The 19,356-nt window shown below is 39.7% G+C and overlaps 2 protein-coding genes across 5 annotated transcripts; both read left to right on the top strand.

Annotated features, from left to right (window-relative positions):
- Window positions 1-253: 253 nt before the first annotated feature.
- snx15 (sorting nexin 15) lies at window positions 254-13,741 on the top strand. Its single transcript, XM_057345540.1, has 8 exons — window positions 254-459; window positions 907-942; window positions 1,019-1,139; window positions 1,562-1,677; window positions 2,699-3,044; window positions 3,137-3,292; window positions 3,419-3,628; window positions 10,237-13,741. The coding sequence occupies exons 1-8, from the start codon at window positions 358-360 to the stop codon at window positions 10,347-10,349; spliced, it is 1,200 nt and encodes a 399-aa protein (XP_057201523.1). The 5' UTR covers window positions 254-357; the 3' UTR covers window positions 10,350-13,741.
- Window positions 13,742-14,732: 991 nt separating this feature from the next.
- On the top strand, window positions 14,733-19,320 carry prox3 (prospero homeobox 3). Of its 4 annotated transcripts, none has more exons than XM_057345312.1 (5): window positions 14,733-15,006; window positions 15,808-17,365; window positions 17,619-17,726; window positions 18,100-18,300; window positions 18,449-19,320. In XM_057345312.1, exons 2-5 carry the CDS (start codon window positions 15,836-15,838, stop codon window positions 18,635-18,637), a joined length of 2,028 nt encoding a protein of 675 aa, XP_057201295.1. In that variant the 5' UTR covers window positions 14,733-15,006; window positions 15,808-15,835; the 3' UTR covers window positions 18,638-19,320. The 4 variants fall into 4 exon arrangements, with proteins under 4 accessions (XP_057201295.1, XP_057201306.1, XP_057201287.1 ...); XM_057345323.1 differs by having other exon boundaries at window positions 14,734-14,905; XM_057345304.1 differs by having other exon boundaries at window positions 14,734-14,981.
- The last annotated feature ends 36 nt before the right edge of the window (window positions 19,321-19,356 follow it).

The raw sequence follows: 19,356 nt of genomic DNA, 5'->3' as shown, positions 1-19,356 counted from the left end.
TGTTTGTAGTAGTGTAGGCAATGGGCGTCATGTTATCTATACTGTGAAGTTTCTAGGTCTACAATCTAATTCATTGGTGCGTGTCACGTTTATGCAAAAGTTCTTGGAGAATAAATAAACATATTACTCCTTGTAAAGCGACCAATGCGCGATCCTTGCATTGAGCTAACGAGACTTTAATTTTGAAGGGATTAAAAAGACTTTTGTTTTTACTCAAGATGCGCATGCGTTTGTCTGAAAGCAGGAAGTAAGTGTGCAAACTGTCAACAGTCTAATCCAGTACCAGTCACGGTCACGTGATTGTGTGTCTGTATTTATGTTAATTTATCTTTCAACACATTTGTTTCAGTAATAGTGATGTCTCGGAAGACCAAGACCGAGGAATATTACCGCTTTTTTACTGTAACAGATTCACGCACACACGAGAAAGGACACACGGAATATAAAGTAACAGCCAGGGTTGGTAGTACTATGTACATATCCTTTAAACAGAGAGAATTAATAGATACTACATGGTTATTATAGGTTCGCACTCCTAGGCGTACTATCTGACTGTGTTGACTTGGATTGGAACGGTTTGATCTTTTCACTAAATAGTCTGTTCATTAAATCTCCCCAATATTTATTTAAAACATCGACTGTAATGTACTTAGAACGAAAGTAATCTCTGTGCAAATATTAAAGACACTAAACTGCGTATCCCTAATAGAGGGTAATTGCCATTGGTATGAGGCATTCTTTATGTGGTTTGATCTGGGCAACTCGTGATATAACGCCTGTCATAAGAGACCCTTTGACTTTAGTGTCACATGCACTAATCTCCCTCATTCCTAGTAACAATCATTAGATCTTTAAAGGCTTCCATATGAAACAATAACTTGTCTGCACTTGTCTCTTTTTGCATAGTTTGTGTCAAAGACGCAGCCAGAGAACGTTAAAGAGGTGAGATAATCATTGTATATATGTATATGTGCATTTATATTGAGTGGTTTTAAGTCATTATTGGGTTTACTGACAGGTAGTGGTGTGGCAAAGGTACTCAGAACTCAAGAAGTTACATGGAGAACTGGCATACACTCATAGGAATCTATTCAGGCGACAAGAAGAGTTTCCTCCTTTTCCACGAGCACAGGTTTTTGGTAAGACCAAGAGAACTTGAAAATCGACTTGAGAATTTATCTTATGTTTATTGTATTGTATTTCTTAATTTTTTATACCCATAGGCCCTTATTTAAATCATTGTGTACTGTATTCTATTGTGTTTTGGTCTCTTCGTACTGTTGTTGCTGTTTCTGTGTTCTGGATGCTCCTGTCACCAAAACAAATTCCTTGTATGTGCAAACATACTTGGCAATAAAGCTCTTTCTGATTCTGAATTGCTGAGGTATAAATAAAGGTATAAATAAACAAAAAAGGAAATTTATCTATTACAAAGAGCAGTTTGACTTTTTTATGATGCTGAAGTTGTAAAAAATGTTGATATACTTATGAAAGTATTTTTATAAATTCCCCCACATCTGTCTCTCTCAATTTTGTTTTGTGTTTTTTATAACTCTTCCAGGGCGTTTTGATGAGGCAGTGATTGAAGAGAGAAGGAAAGCAGCTGAGACCATGCTGCTCTTTACAATTAATATTCCTGCACTCTACAACAGCCCTCAGCTCAAAGAATTTTTCAGGGTGAGACACTAAATGTTTGAGAAAGTTAACAAATATGTAAAGCTCTGGAAAAAATAACGGAGCACTCCAAGTTTGCCTTTAATAAGCATTTCTACATGTATTGGGTCCTGTGGCTCAGTGGTAGAGCATTGCGTTAGCAGCACAAAAGGTTGTGGGTTCAATTCCTAGGGAACACACATACTGATAAAATGTATAGGCTGGATGCTATGTAAGTCACTTTGGATAAAAGCTTCTTCTAAATGCATAAATGTATTGTGGCCATTTCATTCCAGTGTCTGTTGAATTGCAACAAGAGCACAACTCAGGAGAGAAATAATGTCACCCAACAGTAATGTGAACGAATGACAGCAAGACAGCAAATCAGGGTTATTTAATCAAATACACATTTTTAAACTATCCTCAAATACATGTAAAAACTTTTTTTATGACTTACATTGAGATTTATTCCTTTAGCAGACGCTTTTACCTAAAGCAACTTAGAGTTGAGGAATGTATGCGATTCATCTTAAGAAGACAATAATCACGAGAAGTGCCAGTAATAACATTTTTCAGTGACAACCTTTTGATAGTATGAGCCAAAACACAGAGAAATTTAGGAATACAATAGAGAAATTACGAGATATAGTTATTTGTAAGTTTTCTTTGTAATGTTTGTGGTCTGAAAACTCTGCATATTTTTTTGACCAGTTTTCACTTTCTACAAATAAATTAAAATAAAAACTATATTTATTATTTGGAATTTGGGCGGTAGTTGTCATTAGTTCACAGTATGAAACAAAAACGTCATTTTATCTTAACACATACGTACCTATAAATATTACATTCAGAAAAAAACTAAATGATTGGGGTGTAGTCTTTTAATATTTTTAAAAGCTGTCTTTTAAAAAGGCAGCTATAATTATTATTATGCAGGGTTTTTTTACAAAATAAAAAGTGGAATGTATCAATAACGCCACAAAACAAAAGTATTTATGGGTATACTGACCATTAGTGTCCATAAATTCCCTTTACCTTCTCACAGGGAGGAGAGGTGAGAAAACCCTTGGATACAGCCGCCATTGCCACCTCTCTGCCACCTCCTCTTATTCCCTTACCTGAGAAGGACACTGCACTACTGGCTGAAGAAGAGATGGGGAGAGAAGCTCCTATCCAGACCCAGGAACTAGAGTCCAATCAAAGACTGACAGATATAGCCAGGCCTGAGATGGCAGTCGAGGCCCTCAGTGACACGGAAAGCAGCTTAACACAAGAGACTCCATCAAATTCAAAAATACAAGAACAGAAAGAAAATGAGAGAGAGGAGGAGATTAAAGCACATCTGAACAATGACACAGATCAGTCCTCTGCTGCTAAAGACACTACAACACGTTAGTATTAGTTATAGTAATCTTTATTATGTCCAGTTTTAGTTTGAGTTTAATCATGGCTGATAGCTTCTGTCATCCTCTTTATGTTTCAGATGTCCTTTCATTTCCAGAAATCCAAGATTGTCCAGTTGATGAATCAGAGGAGTTTGATTTGCTCTTTGATTCAGGATTGGATGAACCTACAGACAAGTCCCTTCCTGTGCTATCAGATACAGACCTCGCTATTTTTGATCCATGTACCAAAGAAGGTTGGGCAATCTGCACAGTATGACTTATCCAAATATCAACATTTCAACATATACTGTAACTGTTTTTCTGTGAGATTCAGTAATGCATCAAACCTCACCTCACAAACCTCACCTCACGTCTCTCAGAACAACAGTATGGATCGCCAAGCCATGCTGAACTTCTGTCAGTCCCTCTGACCGGGACAAATGGCGCCGAGCCTGATAGAGATGGAAGCTATGTGTCCCAGGCCAATGAAGAGCTGAATGCTGCCCAGGAGCGAGAGAAAGAGGCCGATTACAGTGCAGCAGTTCAACGATACAGAGCAGCTGTTGATATACTTATGAAGGGAGTTCAAGGTAAGAGAAGAGGGCTATGTTACTAACTACTTATATTGTCATACTAATATTTCTGCATGAAGTACCTTTATGCTACATTTGTCAAAATGTGCTTTTTTCAACAAAGCATGTATATAATACTGTTTATTAGGATTGCAAAAACAACATTTGTGCACAGAATAATGTGTAGCATACTACTGTAAACTGCGTAATGCCTAACTTACAAAACATACTAGGGAGAGTGCATGTGATCCTGTGCAGTGTCTTCAGAAGTTAGTAAATAAATAGTCCATTCTAATCCAACAATGGATGAAACTTTCCACATAGTATAATAAGAGCGTAATAATAAAAGCGTCTGCTAAATGACTAAATGTAAATGTTACGCACTCACCATCTGCAGAGCTCTGGGTGGTATGTAGGAGCATAAAAGAGAGTGGTGGCATTTTGCAGTTCTTTATGCCCGTTGAAGACTGATCATGTATCATCATATACATACACATACACACACACTCAACTCAACTCAACTTTATTTATATAGTGCTTTTACAATTTTCATTGTTACAAAGCAGCTGTACATGAGACATATTGACTATAAGCAAAATAATTAAAGTTGTACCTGCAAAAACAAGAAAAGGTTGAAAACACAGAAGACAGACATACCCACATACAAAACACTCCACACACACAATATGCACACGTACTAACACACATAGACATAGAGACACACACACACACGGATGCGCACGCACACACACACAACACACGGATGCGCACGCACACACACACAACACACACACACACGTACGTACACAGACAAGTACGCACACACACACATACGCTCAGTGAGAGCACACATTTAGGATAAAGGAGAGAGAAGCACAGGTCAAATATAACAGACTATAAATTCCTATATATTAATTAAGTAAAACTTTAAAATTCTAAAGCAGCCCCCCCGGCCAGGCAAATAGTGCAAAAACAGTATGCAAACGGTGGCGAGGAACCCAAAACTCTAATCGAGAAAAAAAACCTCAGGAGAACCCAGGCCCAACCAGGGGATTCCAGTTCCCCTCTGGCAAAAGCTGCTGCCTCTGCACAAGCTCCAGAGAGCTTGCACAACAAGGCTAAATAAAATAAATAAACTTAATAATAAAATAAATTATAGTTTAAGATTATCATTAATAATCTAATAGCATTTGAAATTTTGTGGTGAAGACATGTCAAGAGACCGCGTCCTTCTTTATCCAGCTCTATCATCTCAGCTCTTGTCAGGTCCCCACTTCCCATTCTCCGCTCTACCATCAGGTCAGGCCATGAACTGCATCCTGCTCGCTGTGGTAACCTTGGAACAATGAGACAAGACTGGCTGAGAGTAGAGTACTGTTCTGTACTCTTTGATGCAACAAGTACATCAGTTGTGTTTTTGGTTCCGGTTGATCTAACTAATGCAGCCTAAACCCTCAGAAGATTTATATTATGGAAGAGTAGTGTATGCAAGATTAAAAAGATGCGTCTTTAGTCTAGATTTAAACTGACAGAGTGTGTCTGCCTCCCGGACAGTGCAGGGAAGACTATTCCAAAGTTTAGGCGCTAGATAGGAAAAGGATCTACCACCTGCACTTGATTTTGAAATTCTAGGTATTACCAACTGACAGGACGCCTGAGAGCGTAATGCACGTGAAGGACTGTAATACAAAAGGAGTTCATTCAAGTACTGAGGAGCTAAACCATGTAAGGCTTTATAGGTAATAAGCAAGATTTTAAAGTTAACGCGATGCTTTATAGGTAACCAGTGCAAGGTTGACAGAACCGGGCTAATATGTTCATACTTTTTTGTACGTGTAAGAACTCGAGCTGCCGCGTTTTGGACCAATTGGAGTTTTTGTAATAAGCCTGCAGGGCAACCACCTAACAGTGCATTACAGTAATCTAGTCTTGATGTCATGAATGCATGAATTAACTTCTCTGCATCTGAGATTGACAGCATATGACGTAGTTTAGATATATTCTTAAGATGGAAAAACGCAATTTTACAGGTGTTGGCGACGTGGCTCTCAAATGACAGATTACTATCGAATAGAACGCCAAGATTCTTTGCTGACGACGAGGGTTTTATGGAACATCCGTCAATAGTTAAACAGTATTCTTGGTTGTTACTTATAGCAGTTTTCGGTCCAATAAGTAACACTTCCGTTTTGTCCGAGTTCAGTAATAAAAAGTTGTTACTCATCCAGTTTTTTATATCGACTATGCATTCCATTATTCGATGGAACTGCTGTGTTTCATGAGGCTTCGAGGAAATATAAAGTTGAGTATCATCAGCATAACAGTGAAAGCTAACTCCGTGTCGCTTTATTATATCTCCTAGAGGTAGCATGTATAATGCGAAGAGCAGAGGCCCTAAGACTGAGCCCTGTGGTACACCGTACTGGACTTGCGATTTGCGTGACACCTCATTGTTTATTGCTACAAATTGAAAACGGTCGGATAAATAAGATTTAAACCATTTCAAAGCTATTCCCTTAATGCCGACATAATTTTCGAGTCTATGTAGGAGTGTGCTGTGGTCAATGGTATCGAATGCAGCACTAAGGTCTAGCAGCACCAATAACGAGATACAACCTCGGTCAGACGCCAATAGCAGATCATTTGTAACTCTGATCAAAGCAGTCTCTGTACTGTGACATGCTCTAAATCCAGACTGGAATTCTTCATTGATGTCATTCCTTTGGAGGAAGGAGCATAATTGAGTTGAAACTACTTTTTCCAGAACTTTAGATATGAAAGGTAGATTCGATATAGGCCTGTAGTTCCTTAGTTCTCTAGGGTCGAGTTGGGGTTTTTTGACAAGGGGCCTTATAACAGCCACCTTATATGCTTTAGGCACATGTCCTAATGTCAGAGATGAGTTAATAATACCAAGAAGAGGATCTATAATTTCTGGGAGCATCTCTTTCAGTAGATTTGTAGGTATAGGGTCTAGTATGCATGTTGTTGATTTAGATGATCTAATAATTTTAGACAGCTCATCTTGATCTACGGTATAAAATAATTGCATTTTCTCCTTAAGGGCGCTGTAGTTAGTTTGTTCAGCGGGTTTCACTTCTGATTGCATTGTTATAATTTTTTCTCTAATATCTTGGATTTTATATGTGAAGTAGTTCATAAATTCATCACTGCTATGCTGATATACAGGATCAGAAGTCACTGACGATTTATTTTTTGTTAATTTAGCCACCGTGTTAAATAAAAACCTAGGGTTGTGCTGGTTTTCTTCTATTAGTGATGAAAAGTAGGCGGATCTAGAAGTTTTTAGGGCTTTCCTGTATTTTCGAATACTATCCTTCCATGCTGTACGAAATACCTCTAATTTAGTTTTCTTAAAGTTGCGCTCCATTTTTCGGGCCGCTTTCTTTAGAGCCTGAGTGTGTTCATTATACCACGGTGTGGGGCTGCCATTTTTAATCTTCTTTAAACGTAGTGGAGCAACTTTGTCTAGCGTTACCGAGAAGGTGGAATTAAAATTTTCAGTGGTAATGTCAAGATCTTCAACGTTATTTCTCATGATTTGAGACAATTCGGGCAGATTATCGAGAAACGCATCTTTGGTAGTTGAAGTTATTGTTCTACCATATTTGTAACAATGAGTTTTATTTGCAGCCGTAGGCCAGTGAAGCAAACATAATACCAGATAATGATCCGAAATGTCTTCACTCTGCTGAAGGATTTTAACGTCGTCCACATTTATACCGTAAGACAGTATTAAATCTAAAGTATGATTACGAAGGTGAGTGGGTCCTGACACATGTTGACTAATGCCCATGGAGTTAAGAGTGTCTTTGAAAGCCATTCCTAAGGCATCTGTAACGTTATCTACGTGGATGTTAAAGTCACCAACGACAAGGAGTCTATCTGCGGCCAGTACTAGTTCTGATAAGAACCCACCAAATTCTTTAATAAAATCTGTGTGGTGCCCTGGAGGCCTATATACAATAGCTAGAATCAATTTAAAAAGTGTTTTATCTTTAGTATTAGGTGTTGAAACATGAAGAACCATGACTTCAAAAGAATTATATTTAGAGTTCGACTTCTGGGAAATGCTAAGAGAGTTATTGTAAAGTGCTGCGACACCTCCCCCTCTGCCTTTTAGACGAGGCTCGTGTTTATAATAATAATCTTGGGGGACAGATTCATTTAAAGCAATATAATCATCTGGTTTTAGCCATGTTTCTGTCAAACAGAGCATGTCTATTTTATGATCTGTTATCATATCGTTAACAAAAAGTGCTTTATTAGAGAGAGAGAGATCTAATATTTAGCAATCCGAGTCGTAACAGTTGATTATCTGTATTTTGTTACACACATACAGACGTGCTCAAATTTGATGGTACCCCTCCACAAAAAACAAAGAATGCACAATTTTCTCTGAAATAACTTGAAACTGACAAAAGTAATTGGCATCCACCATTGTTTATTCCATATTTAATAGAAATCTTTGCTTTTGCTTTTTTATTCAACATAATATTGTAAATAATAAAACAAATGAAAATGTCATGGACAAAAATGATGGGGCCCCTAACCTAATATTTTGTTGCACAACCTTTAGAGGCAATCACTGCAAGCAAACGTTTCTGTAGCTCTCAATGAGACTTCTGCACCCGTGAACAGGTAGTTTGGCCCACTCTTCCTGAGCAAACTGCTCCAGCTGTCTCAGGTTTGATGGGTGCCTTCTCCAGACTGCAAGTTTCAGCTCTTTCCATAGATGTTCGATAGGATTCAGATCAGGACTCATAGAAGGCCACTTCAGAATAGTCCAATGTTTTGTTCTTATCCATTCCTGGGTGATTTTAGATGTGTGCTTTGGGTCATTATCCTGTTGGAGGACCCATGACCTGCGACTGACACTAGGCAGTGCGTTTTGCTCCAGAATGCCTTGATAGTCTTGAGATTCAAGGCACCCTGTGCCAGATGCAGCAAAGCAGCCCCTAAACATAACCGAGCCTCCTCCATGTTTCACTGTAGGTATGGTGTTTACTTTGAAAGCTTGATTTTTTCGTCTGTGAACATGACGAAAAAAGCTGATGTGACTTTCCAAAAAGCTCCAGTTTTGACTCATCTGTTCAAAGGACATTCTCCCAGTAGGATTTTGGCTTGTCAATATGAATTTTAGCTAGCTTTTTTATGTTTTTCTTTCAAAAGTGGAGTCCTCCTGGGTCTTCTTCTTGCTCAAAAAGCAACGGATGGTGCAATCAGAAACTGACGTACCTTCACCTTGGAGTTCAGCTTGTATCTCTTTGGCAGTTATCCTTGGTTCTTTTTCTACCATTCGCACTATCCTTCTGTTCAATCTGGGGTCGATTTTCCTCTTGCGGCCGCCAGGGAGGTTGGCTACAATTCCATGGACCTTAAACTTCTTAATAATATTTGCAACTGTTGTCACAGGAACATCGAGCTGCTTGGAGATGGTCTTGTAGCCTTTACCTTTACCATGCTTGTCTATTATTTTCTTTCTGAGCTCCTCAGACACCTCTATCCTTTGCTTTCTCTGGTCCATGTTCAGTGTGGTGCACACAATGATACCAAACAGCACAGTGACTACTTTTCTCCGTTTAAATAGGCTGAATGACTGATTACAAGATTGGATGCATGTGTGATACTAATTAAAGAAACTAATTAGTTTGAAATATCACTATAATCCAATTATGTATTATCTTTTCTAAGGGGTACCAACAAATGTGTCCAGGCCATTTTAGAATATCTTTTTAGAATAAGCAATAATTCATCTCTTTCCACAGCTTCTTTGCTTTATTCTATGAAATACCAAAGGCATGCAAGTATACATGATACAATAGCTTTTAATTTCATCACTCTTCAGGAGGAATGAAGCATTATTTCAATGAGCTGTAAGGGTACCAACAAATTTGAGCATGTCTGTACATACATACTTGTACATATACTGTATATACAGTAAATTGGGTGCATGCTTGACCTTGCTGTCATAAGGACCACCCAAGGTTCCTGGGTAATCTGTTATAGTTGTGTAGCCTGGTTGGATGATACTGTTGGGGTAAACAGTTTGGTGGGCTTTGAAAATTCTATCATAGCTAGGTTGTTCTCTCATCCAGTCTTATACAGTGGTATTGTCTGGTTAGAGTAAAGAAAACATCTGTTGTCATCTTTGTGGCAATGTTAAGAAAAAAGGTGCCTAGAAAACCTAGCGATGTTGTGTATATGGACAGGAGAAGGGATCCCAGCACTGACCCCTGAGGTACGCCAGTGACCACGTGATTTAGATTTAGAGACATCGCTTCCTTCCACGATACCCCTAGGGATAAATTCACCAGGAAGAGAATCAATGATTTGGAGTCCACTTTTTCTAATGCAGAGAGCAGAGACTGGTGGTAGTAAGCCCTTGTTGAATCTAAATTAAAACAATAAACAACATTGGCATGGTTACATTATTGGAGAGGCAAGAACTTTGAATGGAATGTTTTTTCATGTAGCAGGAAATTAACTTTGTTTAGATGCAATGCAAAATATTCAAATATTCAAAAACAGGGAAGAAATTTCAAATCAACCTTTTGTTTGACACAGTTTCTTTTCTCCCTGTGTTACTCTTTCCCTCTATCTAGGAGATGTGGATTTGAAGAGGAGAGATTCTGTGAAGAGGAAGATTGCTGAAGTCCTAGAGCATGCAGAGAGACTTCTTTCCATACAGACTCCCACTCACAACCGCAATACATAGAGAACCAATTGAAACGCACACACACACACTAACTCAAGCTTCATCAAACCTCATACTCAAGCACACTCCCACTTACACACTTTGGACTTAGTTTTAGTTAACATACACATTCAAACAATTCCGCCACACTTTTAAGTGTAACTCGCCACCCACACAGTCAACATACACACATACACTTGACTCCCACACTTACATTCCAGTTTACTCAAATAGTTACTCTTGTAACACCATCCAGCAGGATGTGCCCAATTCTTGTTATGCATTGGACTACCTGCACTGCACGATCATAACTGCAGATTTTTAAATTAGTTTATTCCGACTTTAAATGATTTGTGACACTTCTTGACATGTGTAAGCAACTGGAATAATATTTCTTATTTCTTAGATTTCGATACTGTTGTGTAAATTAAACATTTGTGTAAATGATTGTCTAAACGAAGAAAGGAAGTGTTTCAATTAAATCTGTCTGTTAATCATATTTGTTAATGATATGCACTTATAAATGCACAACAGACCAGGACTGTGTGTATAAAGAAACAATTTAACTTTAAAGGGGTCGTATGGGGCGAATACGTGTTTTTCTGTGTCTTTGATGTTATAAGTTGCCTGTGCATGTATTAGACACGTAAAATTGCAAAAATTAAAGCGTCGTAACAAAAGATGCATTCTATCTAAAAGCGAATGCTCACCCAGACCTGCCTGAAACGCCTCGTGTAACCACACCCCCACAAATCTACGTCAGTTCGTGGTATGATTTCACTAAGACCGCCCAAATGTACGCAAGTAAGGTGGCCGTACCTGTCAGTACAATTGCTTTGGAACCTGATGTTCCAAATATGGTAAGAGGCGTTTCATTTCCGTCACACGCTTGCAGTATTCGACCAATCACTACGCACTGGCTAACTGGCCAATCATAGCACACCTCGCTTTTCAGAGCAATGAGATTTGTAAAAAATCCACGCGTTTCAGAGAGGCGGGGCAACGAGGCGATATAAACATGCATGTGGAAAATACATCATTTTTTAACCTTAAATCGTGTATACACATTTCATTACATCTCAAACAAACGATAATATTTGTTTTAGCCGTGTCATATGACCCCTTTAATGACATTGAGTGCAGTTTTTTTGGTACAACACCAGATGTCACTGTCCTGTGCTAGTCCATAGATACAAAGCTCAAGACATCAGCGTCAATGAATCCACATAACCTTAAAGCCATGATGTAGAAATGCTGCTGTAGATATATTGGCTCTTTCCAGAGTCAGAACAAAAGTAAGGCACGAATATAAGGACTAAAAGGATTATAGAGAGCTGAAAGAGGGAACGAGAGGATGACCACGGATCATCTCTATTGTCAGCGGATGGAAAAGATCTTTTTTCCCCTCCTACTGTTGTTTTCTATTTCTCCCATTGGGCTGGGGAATTTGCTGTTTTGGCTGCCTGGAGAGAATGTGGAATAGAGAGAGAGGTTACTGCACCTGTGTGTGTGTGTGTGTGTGTGTGCGCGCGCGCGCGTGCGTGCGTGCGTGCGTGCGTGCGTGCGTGTGTGTGTGTGTGTGTGTGTGTGTGTGTGTGTGTGTGCGATGAAGAGAGTGACAAAAAGGGGGAGATGGAGTGTATTTGGGCATTAGCATGCTGTGAGTGTCGGCTCTCAATGTCCCTCTCTCTCCCTCTCTATCCCTCATTCTGTCTCTCACTCACCAATCCCTCTCTCCTCAGTGTCCACGGCAATTATACCATCAAAACACTCCAGCCAAAGAGGATAATTGCAACCTGAGTACTGCAGAGAGACTGAGAGCGAGAGTGAGTGAAAATGTGTGTGTGCACGAGCATGTTTTCTCATGTCTGGTATCCGTGTGTGGATGAAAGTGTTAGTCGGTGCATTGTATTGTATTCCTGAGGTTCTCCACTGCGTGGTGAGAGTCATTTGGGTCAAAGATCAAAGAATCTGTTTGCGGTACTAAGAGGACAATGACAATCCATTGAAGACACATGCACACGCTCCCTGTTTTAATCATGTGCATTACCGCAGTCAGTTTTCTGAAACACAAGGTCAGAGGCCCAAACTCAACATCACTGAGCTCAGAAAGCTGTGTGAAATGATGGCTCAACAAGACCAAGCGTCCCGCGTTGCGACAGATTAAAATAGGCCCACACAAAACTTCACAGAGAATTTGAAAATATTTTGTCTAATTTTTCATGCCTCATGTTGACATTACGCACAGATTATCACCAAAATCTTTGGAGATCTTAATCTTTGGTCTGAAATTTATATAAATTTCTATTGACTATTAAACACATTTGTTTTCTATTAGTAAGGCTATATTAAAACTGACACTTGGTGACCAATTTTACCTTGCATTGCCTAACCCATTGCCAATATATCTGTTTATCACTTGTTAAAATCTCCTATAAAGTGTACACTTATGTATTATATAAACATCCCACTATGTGGATTTGTTCCCTGTGATTTTAGGTTTTTGTGGTTTTAATAAGAAAGATGATTTGATTTATTATTCTGCTCTTTTTAGATTGTATTTTCTCTAGTTGAGCATCAGTTGTCACTCACTGTCTCCCCACAGTCACCTTGCCCAAGGCTGAATGTGTGAGTGCTCGTTCTCTCATACACATTTTCCCTCAGAGGGAGCCAATGGGCAAACACTTTGCCTGCCCATTGACCCTCTCAAACGTCTATCTCCACTTCAGCTTTCTCTCTCTCCCCTGGATGCCACATTTTCATTCGCCGCATATTATGGGCTCATATTGCAATATGTTTGATCGTGACTCATTCTAATGAGACATTTTGATATGTCTCCCACCATTTGAAAGGATCGACATTCGTGTGGCATTTTTAAAACACTGCTTGCGAATGGCTGTGTCCCTTTGGTGTGTTGCAAGGCTCTTTGTTAGAATTGCTCATGCATTTTAATATTGTTTGCTGTCAGTCATTTGGCTTCAGTTCAAAGGATTCAGTGTGAGTTGTTAATGCAGTTCAAAAGCCATTCGGCTTGAGGTGTACGTTTACAGTGAAGACTGACTGTATTATCAGATAAGGATTTTATCAAAGAATCTACAATCATGTATTGCTACTAATATTACTGTATTTTTCAATATAATAAAATATTATTCACAAATGAAACAGACAGGAATCATTTAACATAAACATCACTTGTCAAAGTATATAGACCGTACCAACTGGTTGATTACCTTTGCATTTTATCCTTGCTTAATTGTTTGTTTATTCTTGTTTTGTTTTCTCTCCCTCTTTGTTCTTGGGAGATGTTATTTTTCTGTTTTTTTTTTTTGTTCTAATGTACCATGGAAAAGGAATGAGTGGAAAACAGCCGTGGAATAACTGTATATCTTGTATTAATGCTTGCGAAATGCTGGTCTCCAATAAAAAAATATATATATAAAAAGTATATAGACCGTATTACTGTCCTGTCTGTGTTTATGCAATATTTACTCGTTTTTAAAAATACATTTCTATTACATTTGTTTATTTGGATCTCTCTAGCCCCAAGCACCTTTTATTAATAAGGCTTTGTGTCACATTTTTTGTTTCCATAACAACAGTAGCCACTGGTTATTGTGAACAGTTTGGTTGGTTGAGGGGTATTTCTGTGAAGTGGGGGAGAGAGGGAGCGATGAAAACAATGAAAGAGAGAGAAAGGGTGCTATGAAGAGGAGTGTGGAGGGACCAATAATCAGCTTTCACACATTGAGTGGTGGAGGAGTCTCTGATTACAGAGGGCTCTTTTTCTGATTTTTTATTTCATATATGTTATATATTTTAAAGTGGAAACAAAATGAAGACGTGTTAAAAGTAATATTTAACACTGGCTTTAGACACATCAAAGGTCGAATAAAAACAAAGTTACTGCACAGGTGTGCTTACAGTTATGGGATGTAGGCTAGGTTTGATTGATTTGTCCAAGTGCAGCAGACAACAAAATGGGTGGATTAATGCGTTATAAACCGAATAAAATCTATAGAATAAATAAATGAAATAAATAGGCCTTTGTTCAAAGAAAAAGTATTCTTGCTTCAAGATGTTGTGCTTTTGAATTCTTAATATAATTACTCTTAGTGGTGATTCAAACTATTCACGTTATCATATGAAAAAAATAGTAATATAAAAATAAATACCGACAACACTTCTGTAAATCATTTTGTTAGTAACTAGCGAATCTTTATCAGGTAATTGCCCGAGAGAGAGTGTGTGTGTGTGTGTGTGTGCGTGTGTGTGTGCGTGCGTGCGTGCGTGTGTGTGACGTGCGTGGTGCGTCGTGCGTGCGTGCGTGGGTGTTGAAGAGGCAGGTGTGTGTGTGTGTGTGTGTGTGTGTGTGTGTGTGTGTGTGTGTGTGTGTGTGTGTGTGTGTGTGTGTGTGTGTGCGTGTGTGTGTATGGGGGAGGGGGGCAGCGGACATCCCTCCCTACTGGTTGATCACCACGCGATAGAGTGCGCGAGGATGAGAGATGGACAGTCATTGCGCGAGTAAAGCTACAGCAATAACAGGAAACTCTGTGGCGTTTTGAAAGCTGATGTTCCCGGTAAGCAGCACAGCGGATACCAGTGAGGTAGAAGAAAAATATATAGGCTGTAACACGACAGAAAAGTGACGTCAAGGTAACACTTTCTGACTGGCAGTTTTGTAAGTTATTTAATTACTTTTATTTTTTCCTTATTCGGGACATCTGTGTATTTGTTTGCCCTTGTCAAATAATGCTCATCTCTGTATCTGTTAATGAATCTGCGACACTCGGGTGGAGAGTTCACAAATGTCCGCTCGCGCGCTTGTCTGCACCGGTATTTCGAAACAAACGCAAATCTTATTTTGTAATAAGATAAAACTTTCACGGGAGTCCTGCGATATTTTTGTGGCGTTTTGTTAGTGTGTGAGTAATTACCGCATGTCAATTTATCCGTGAGGTTGTTGTCCTTCCATCTGTTACATTTTATGGCAGTTAAACGGCTTATTTTCGAGCCGTAATCTGATGACATCTGTGCTGTTTCAGCCAACGTGGAAAAGGCAAAAACGTCAGTTAAGGAGAGTAATTTATATTAATCTGATTCTGTCTGTCTGTCTTAAAAACACAAGGTCTGAGTTTCAGTGAATTACCGACTTTGTGACTATAGTAATCTCATTTAAATATTTACTCTCACCATCTATGTATTTGTGCTGTGTTCAATCAGTATGTGTGTGTGTGTGTGTGTGTGTGTGTGTGAGAGAGAAGGATGAGTGAAATAGAGTCAACAATCTGAACAAACAGAGCGTACAGCTGTCGGTGGACAGATAACGCACACATGCAGAGGAGAAAAAAGAACTGATGATAATGATAGCACCGAGAGTACTGTGTCATTTTTTAAAAAACTGATCCAAATAACTGTATACGTATATATCTGATGTACTTACATCAAGGCAGATTGGAAATTGAAATTGTTTTTTTTTTAGATTCTAAATCCGGACCAGAAAGAAAGCTATGGATTCCCCTTCAGATCGTTTCCACCAGCAGCCATCTCAGATGTGTCCCTTCGAATTGTATCGCAACCTGCCAGATTCCAACTCCACAAGCCACCGATTTTCACCTGGCAGTCTCGCCTCCCATCCCCTTTTCGGCCCTCTCATGCACCCCAGTAGTGCTTCCCAGAGGTGGGGTAGTTTCCATCAACGTCAGGGTTTGTTTCCTGAGCTGTTAGTAGATGACGATGTAAGTGAGGAGGATGTGTTTGGGAGGAGGGAGTTTTCGGTTGGAGCTACCCCATCTTCACAGTGCTGTGCTGGAGACAAGGGACAAGATTCTGCTCATGAGCCTGAAGACTGGAACCAAAATTTTGCAAGAGTGAAAAGACTGAGGATAAACTCAGCCCTTAGAAATGAAGAGGAGGTGGGTAGGGAGGGTAAAAAAGGGAGAAAAAATGGAGCTTCAGTTAAAATAGATGAGAGAAAACGAGCAGAACAAGGAAACCGGAGGCAAAGCAGGGAGGGCAGGAAGCGACAACGGCAAGAACTGAAGCTTCAGCTGGAGGAGACCAGAGGGAAACTTCTGGAACTTCAGCGGAAAGTATGGAGAGTTTATGGAGGGCAGGCAAATGAAGAGAAAGAAGGGGAGGAAGAACAAGAGGATGAAGCGTTAAATCTTGATGAGGTGGCAGACATGTTTTCTAACGATAATGAGCCTCTCATCAGCGCTGGATTTTCTCCCCCACGCTGTTCGTCAAAGAAAAACAATGAAAACATTCAGAATGGGAATCCTGGAATAATCCCAGGAGAGACCTCCATGGACCTGGACCTGGAGTTAAATGGTGATCAAGTGTGGCTGGGCTGCAGTCTGGTTAGGGGTGAGTGGGAGAGCACAGAAGGCGGGCAGAAGTTTGCTCAAGCTCTAAAACAGGAACTAGCGAGTGTTGTGGCTCAGGTTATTGATAGGGTTGTTCGGCTCTATGCAGAAACTGACCCCTCCTCAGTCACATCTGCCACTGTTCCCCAGGAAACCGGTGTGGCAATGGATCTCAATTCAAAGAGGAGGCAGAGATCCGACACAGTCGCTCGTGTGGTAGAGCAGGTGGAAGCTTTACCACTTATCACAAAGAGTCCTCAAGACAAGAGGGCCCCTATAGCTCAGAGCGGACAGAAGGACCTCCTCCTACCTCAATCAAATCCCAGCCTCGCACCCTTACCCCAGCCCCTTCTCCCTGCACTTTTCCCACCTCGGAGCAAAGACCACTTTCTGCCCTCCTATCCCCCAGATAACCCAGTGCCCCTGCCCCTACTCCACTACACCATGCAGAATCTTTTTGCACGCTCTCTCTCCAGTTTACCACTTAATAAAGACTGCCTGTCCGAACCGTTCATGGACTTTCGTTCTCACAACGCTGTGTTCCCTCCCCTTTCCCTGCTGGGTCAGCTAGACCCATCTCTGCCGGATAGGGCGAGGGATGGAGGGATGAGGGGAGGTGGAGCAGGGATGGTGGATGGAGCAGATGCAGCACTCTATCTTGCTGCTGGGTCAATATCCTTTTTCATAAAGAAACAGAATATTTGTGACCCTTGACAACAAAACCAGTCATACATAGCATGTGTATATGTGTAGCACTAAAAAAAAATACATTGTATGTATGCTTTCAGAGGATAAATCTCAATTTCGAAAAATTGACCCTTATGACTGGTTTTGTGGTCCAGGGTCACATTTTACATAACTGGTGAAAAGTAAAGCAAAAAAGAATTATATTTTGACTTTGGCTTGTTTCCTTAACCATTTACACTCTCAGGAAGGCCTGTCTCCGTGCCATTTGAAAAAAGCCAAACTCATGTTCTTTTACTCACGCTACCCAAGCTCCAGCACTCTGAAAACATTTTTTCCTGATGTGAAGGTGATGTCTTGCATGGACACAGTTAGAGCGCATTCGTCTAACAACTATCCTAATCATGTTGTTGTGTGTTGATATAGTATGTTTATGTGGGCTGTTGACTTACTGAATGAATTTACACTGACCTATATACAGTACAGATGTCGAGCATGGATTTCCTTTGAAAAGGTTTGATTCAGTTAGACAATGTAATTTTATTCATTCATAGAAATGATTACTGACATAAAATACTGTATATAGTTTGTACACTGTTCAACTGATAATGTCTCTAAAACGTGATACCAAGATGTACACAGGCGACCTACATTCATTTAATTTCTTTAAAAATAATGTGGATGTTGCTTAAAATAAACGTTGCTATTCTTTTTCTACACAGTTCAATCGTTGTGTCACTTCCCAGCTAATTAAGTGGTTCAGTAACTTCCGGGAGTTCTTCTACATCCAGATGGAGCGCTTTGCCCGGCAGGCAGCCAGAGAGGGGCTTGCATCTGCCAGGGAAAGAGCACTGCGCCTGGGCAGGGACTCTGAGCTTTACCGCATTCTTAACATGCACTACAATAAGAGCAATGATTACCAGGTCAGTGTATGTGCTTGCGTGTAGCCACATAATTGTACATCCACATTTATGCCATTGGCACATGTTTTTTAAAGGTATCAGTTTGTGTGTTGCCAATGATTCAAATCCATGATGAATTGTATAGATTAATTTTAGGTTCTCTTTTTAGGTTCCAGAAAGGTTTGTGGAGGTATCCGAGGTAGCCCTGAGGGAGTTTTTCTCTGCCATTCAGAGTGGTCGAGATGCGGATCCTTGCTGGAAGAAAGCCATTTATAAGATAATCAGTAAACTAGACAGCCCAGTGCCTGACAGCTTCCGCCTGCCTGGTTGTCCCACAGACACTTATCGAATGGGATAAACAGAGCACAAAAGCAACCCCTTACAAACAGCATAAAGTGTGCACGGATTGATACGTGTGCACAGTTAAGTGAGAACAGTGAGCTACTGCAATTAGTGGATGAATAAGTCCATGAATAAAAATGTCCAGAATTGAGCTCTGAAGATCGAGGAACCTGTATATGTGTTTTATTATTGATGCTCAGAGCTATTACTTGTTTAACCATTATACTACATTCTAGTCTAGCATCATTCCAGTTAGTGTTGAGAAATGCTCTAAAATATGGAAATAAGTTCTCATTTTACTTGCTGTTACATTATTGATCATCAATTTATCGAAAATAGCAAGCCTGGTTGGCTTTTGTTGATCTTTTTGTATTACTTGTTATTCATTATATAATGTTGCTCTGTAGAACTTTGATGACTGTGTGTGTATTAAATGTTTGCTGTAAGTCCAAACATACTAAACTAATGCGTTTTTTAAATTACACTATACAATGTTTTTTATGGGCAGTGCACAATAAAAAAAACAGGCGTAAACAACAGCACACAAGCCACATTACTCCTAAACTGAAATCAGTGACACCCAAAAGTTAGCACAACCAGCACTAGTGTGCATTAAATTGAAATAAACACTGTTGTCAGTCAATATAAAATGCTTAAGTATTTTGTTTGTTTTATATCCTTCTGATGTATTATTTGACTGTACACAAAAACCATATTCTGGTCTAAAGCCCTGCA

This window comes from Triplophysa rosa, linkage group LG1, assembly GCF_024868665.1.
Source record: "Triplophysa rosa linkage group LG1, Trosa_1v2, whole genome shotgun sequence".
Taxonomy (NCBI): Eukaryota; Metazoa; Chordata; class Actinopteri; order Cypriniformes; family Nemacheilidae; genus Triplophysa; species Triplophysa rosa.
The sequence above is the reverse complement of the archived record's forward strand: the minus strand, read 5'-3'. Positions and strand labels throughout refer to the sequence as shown.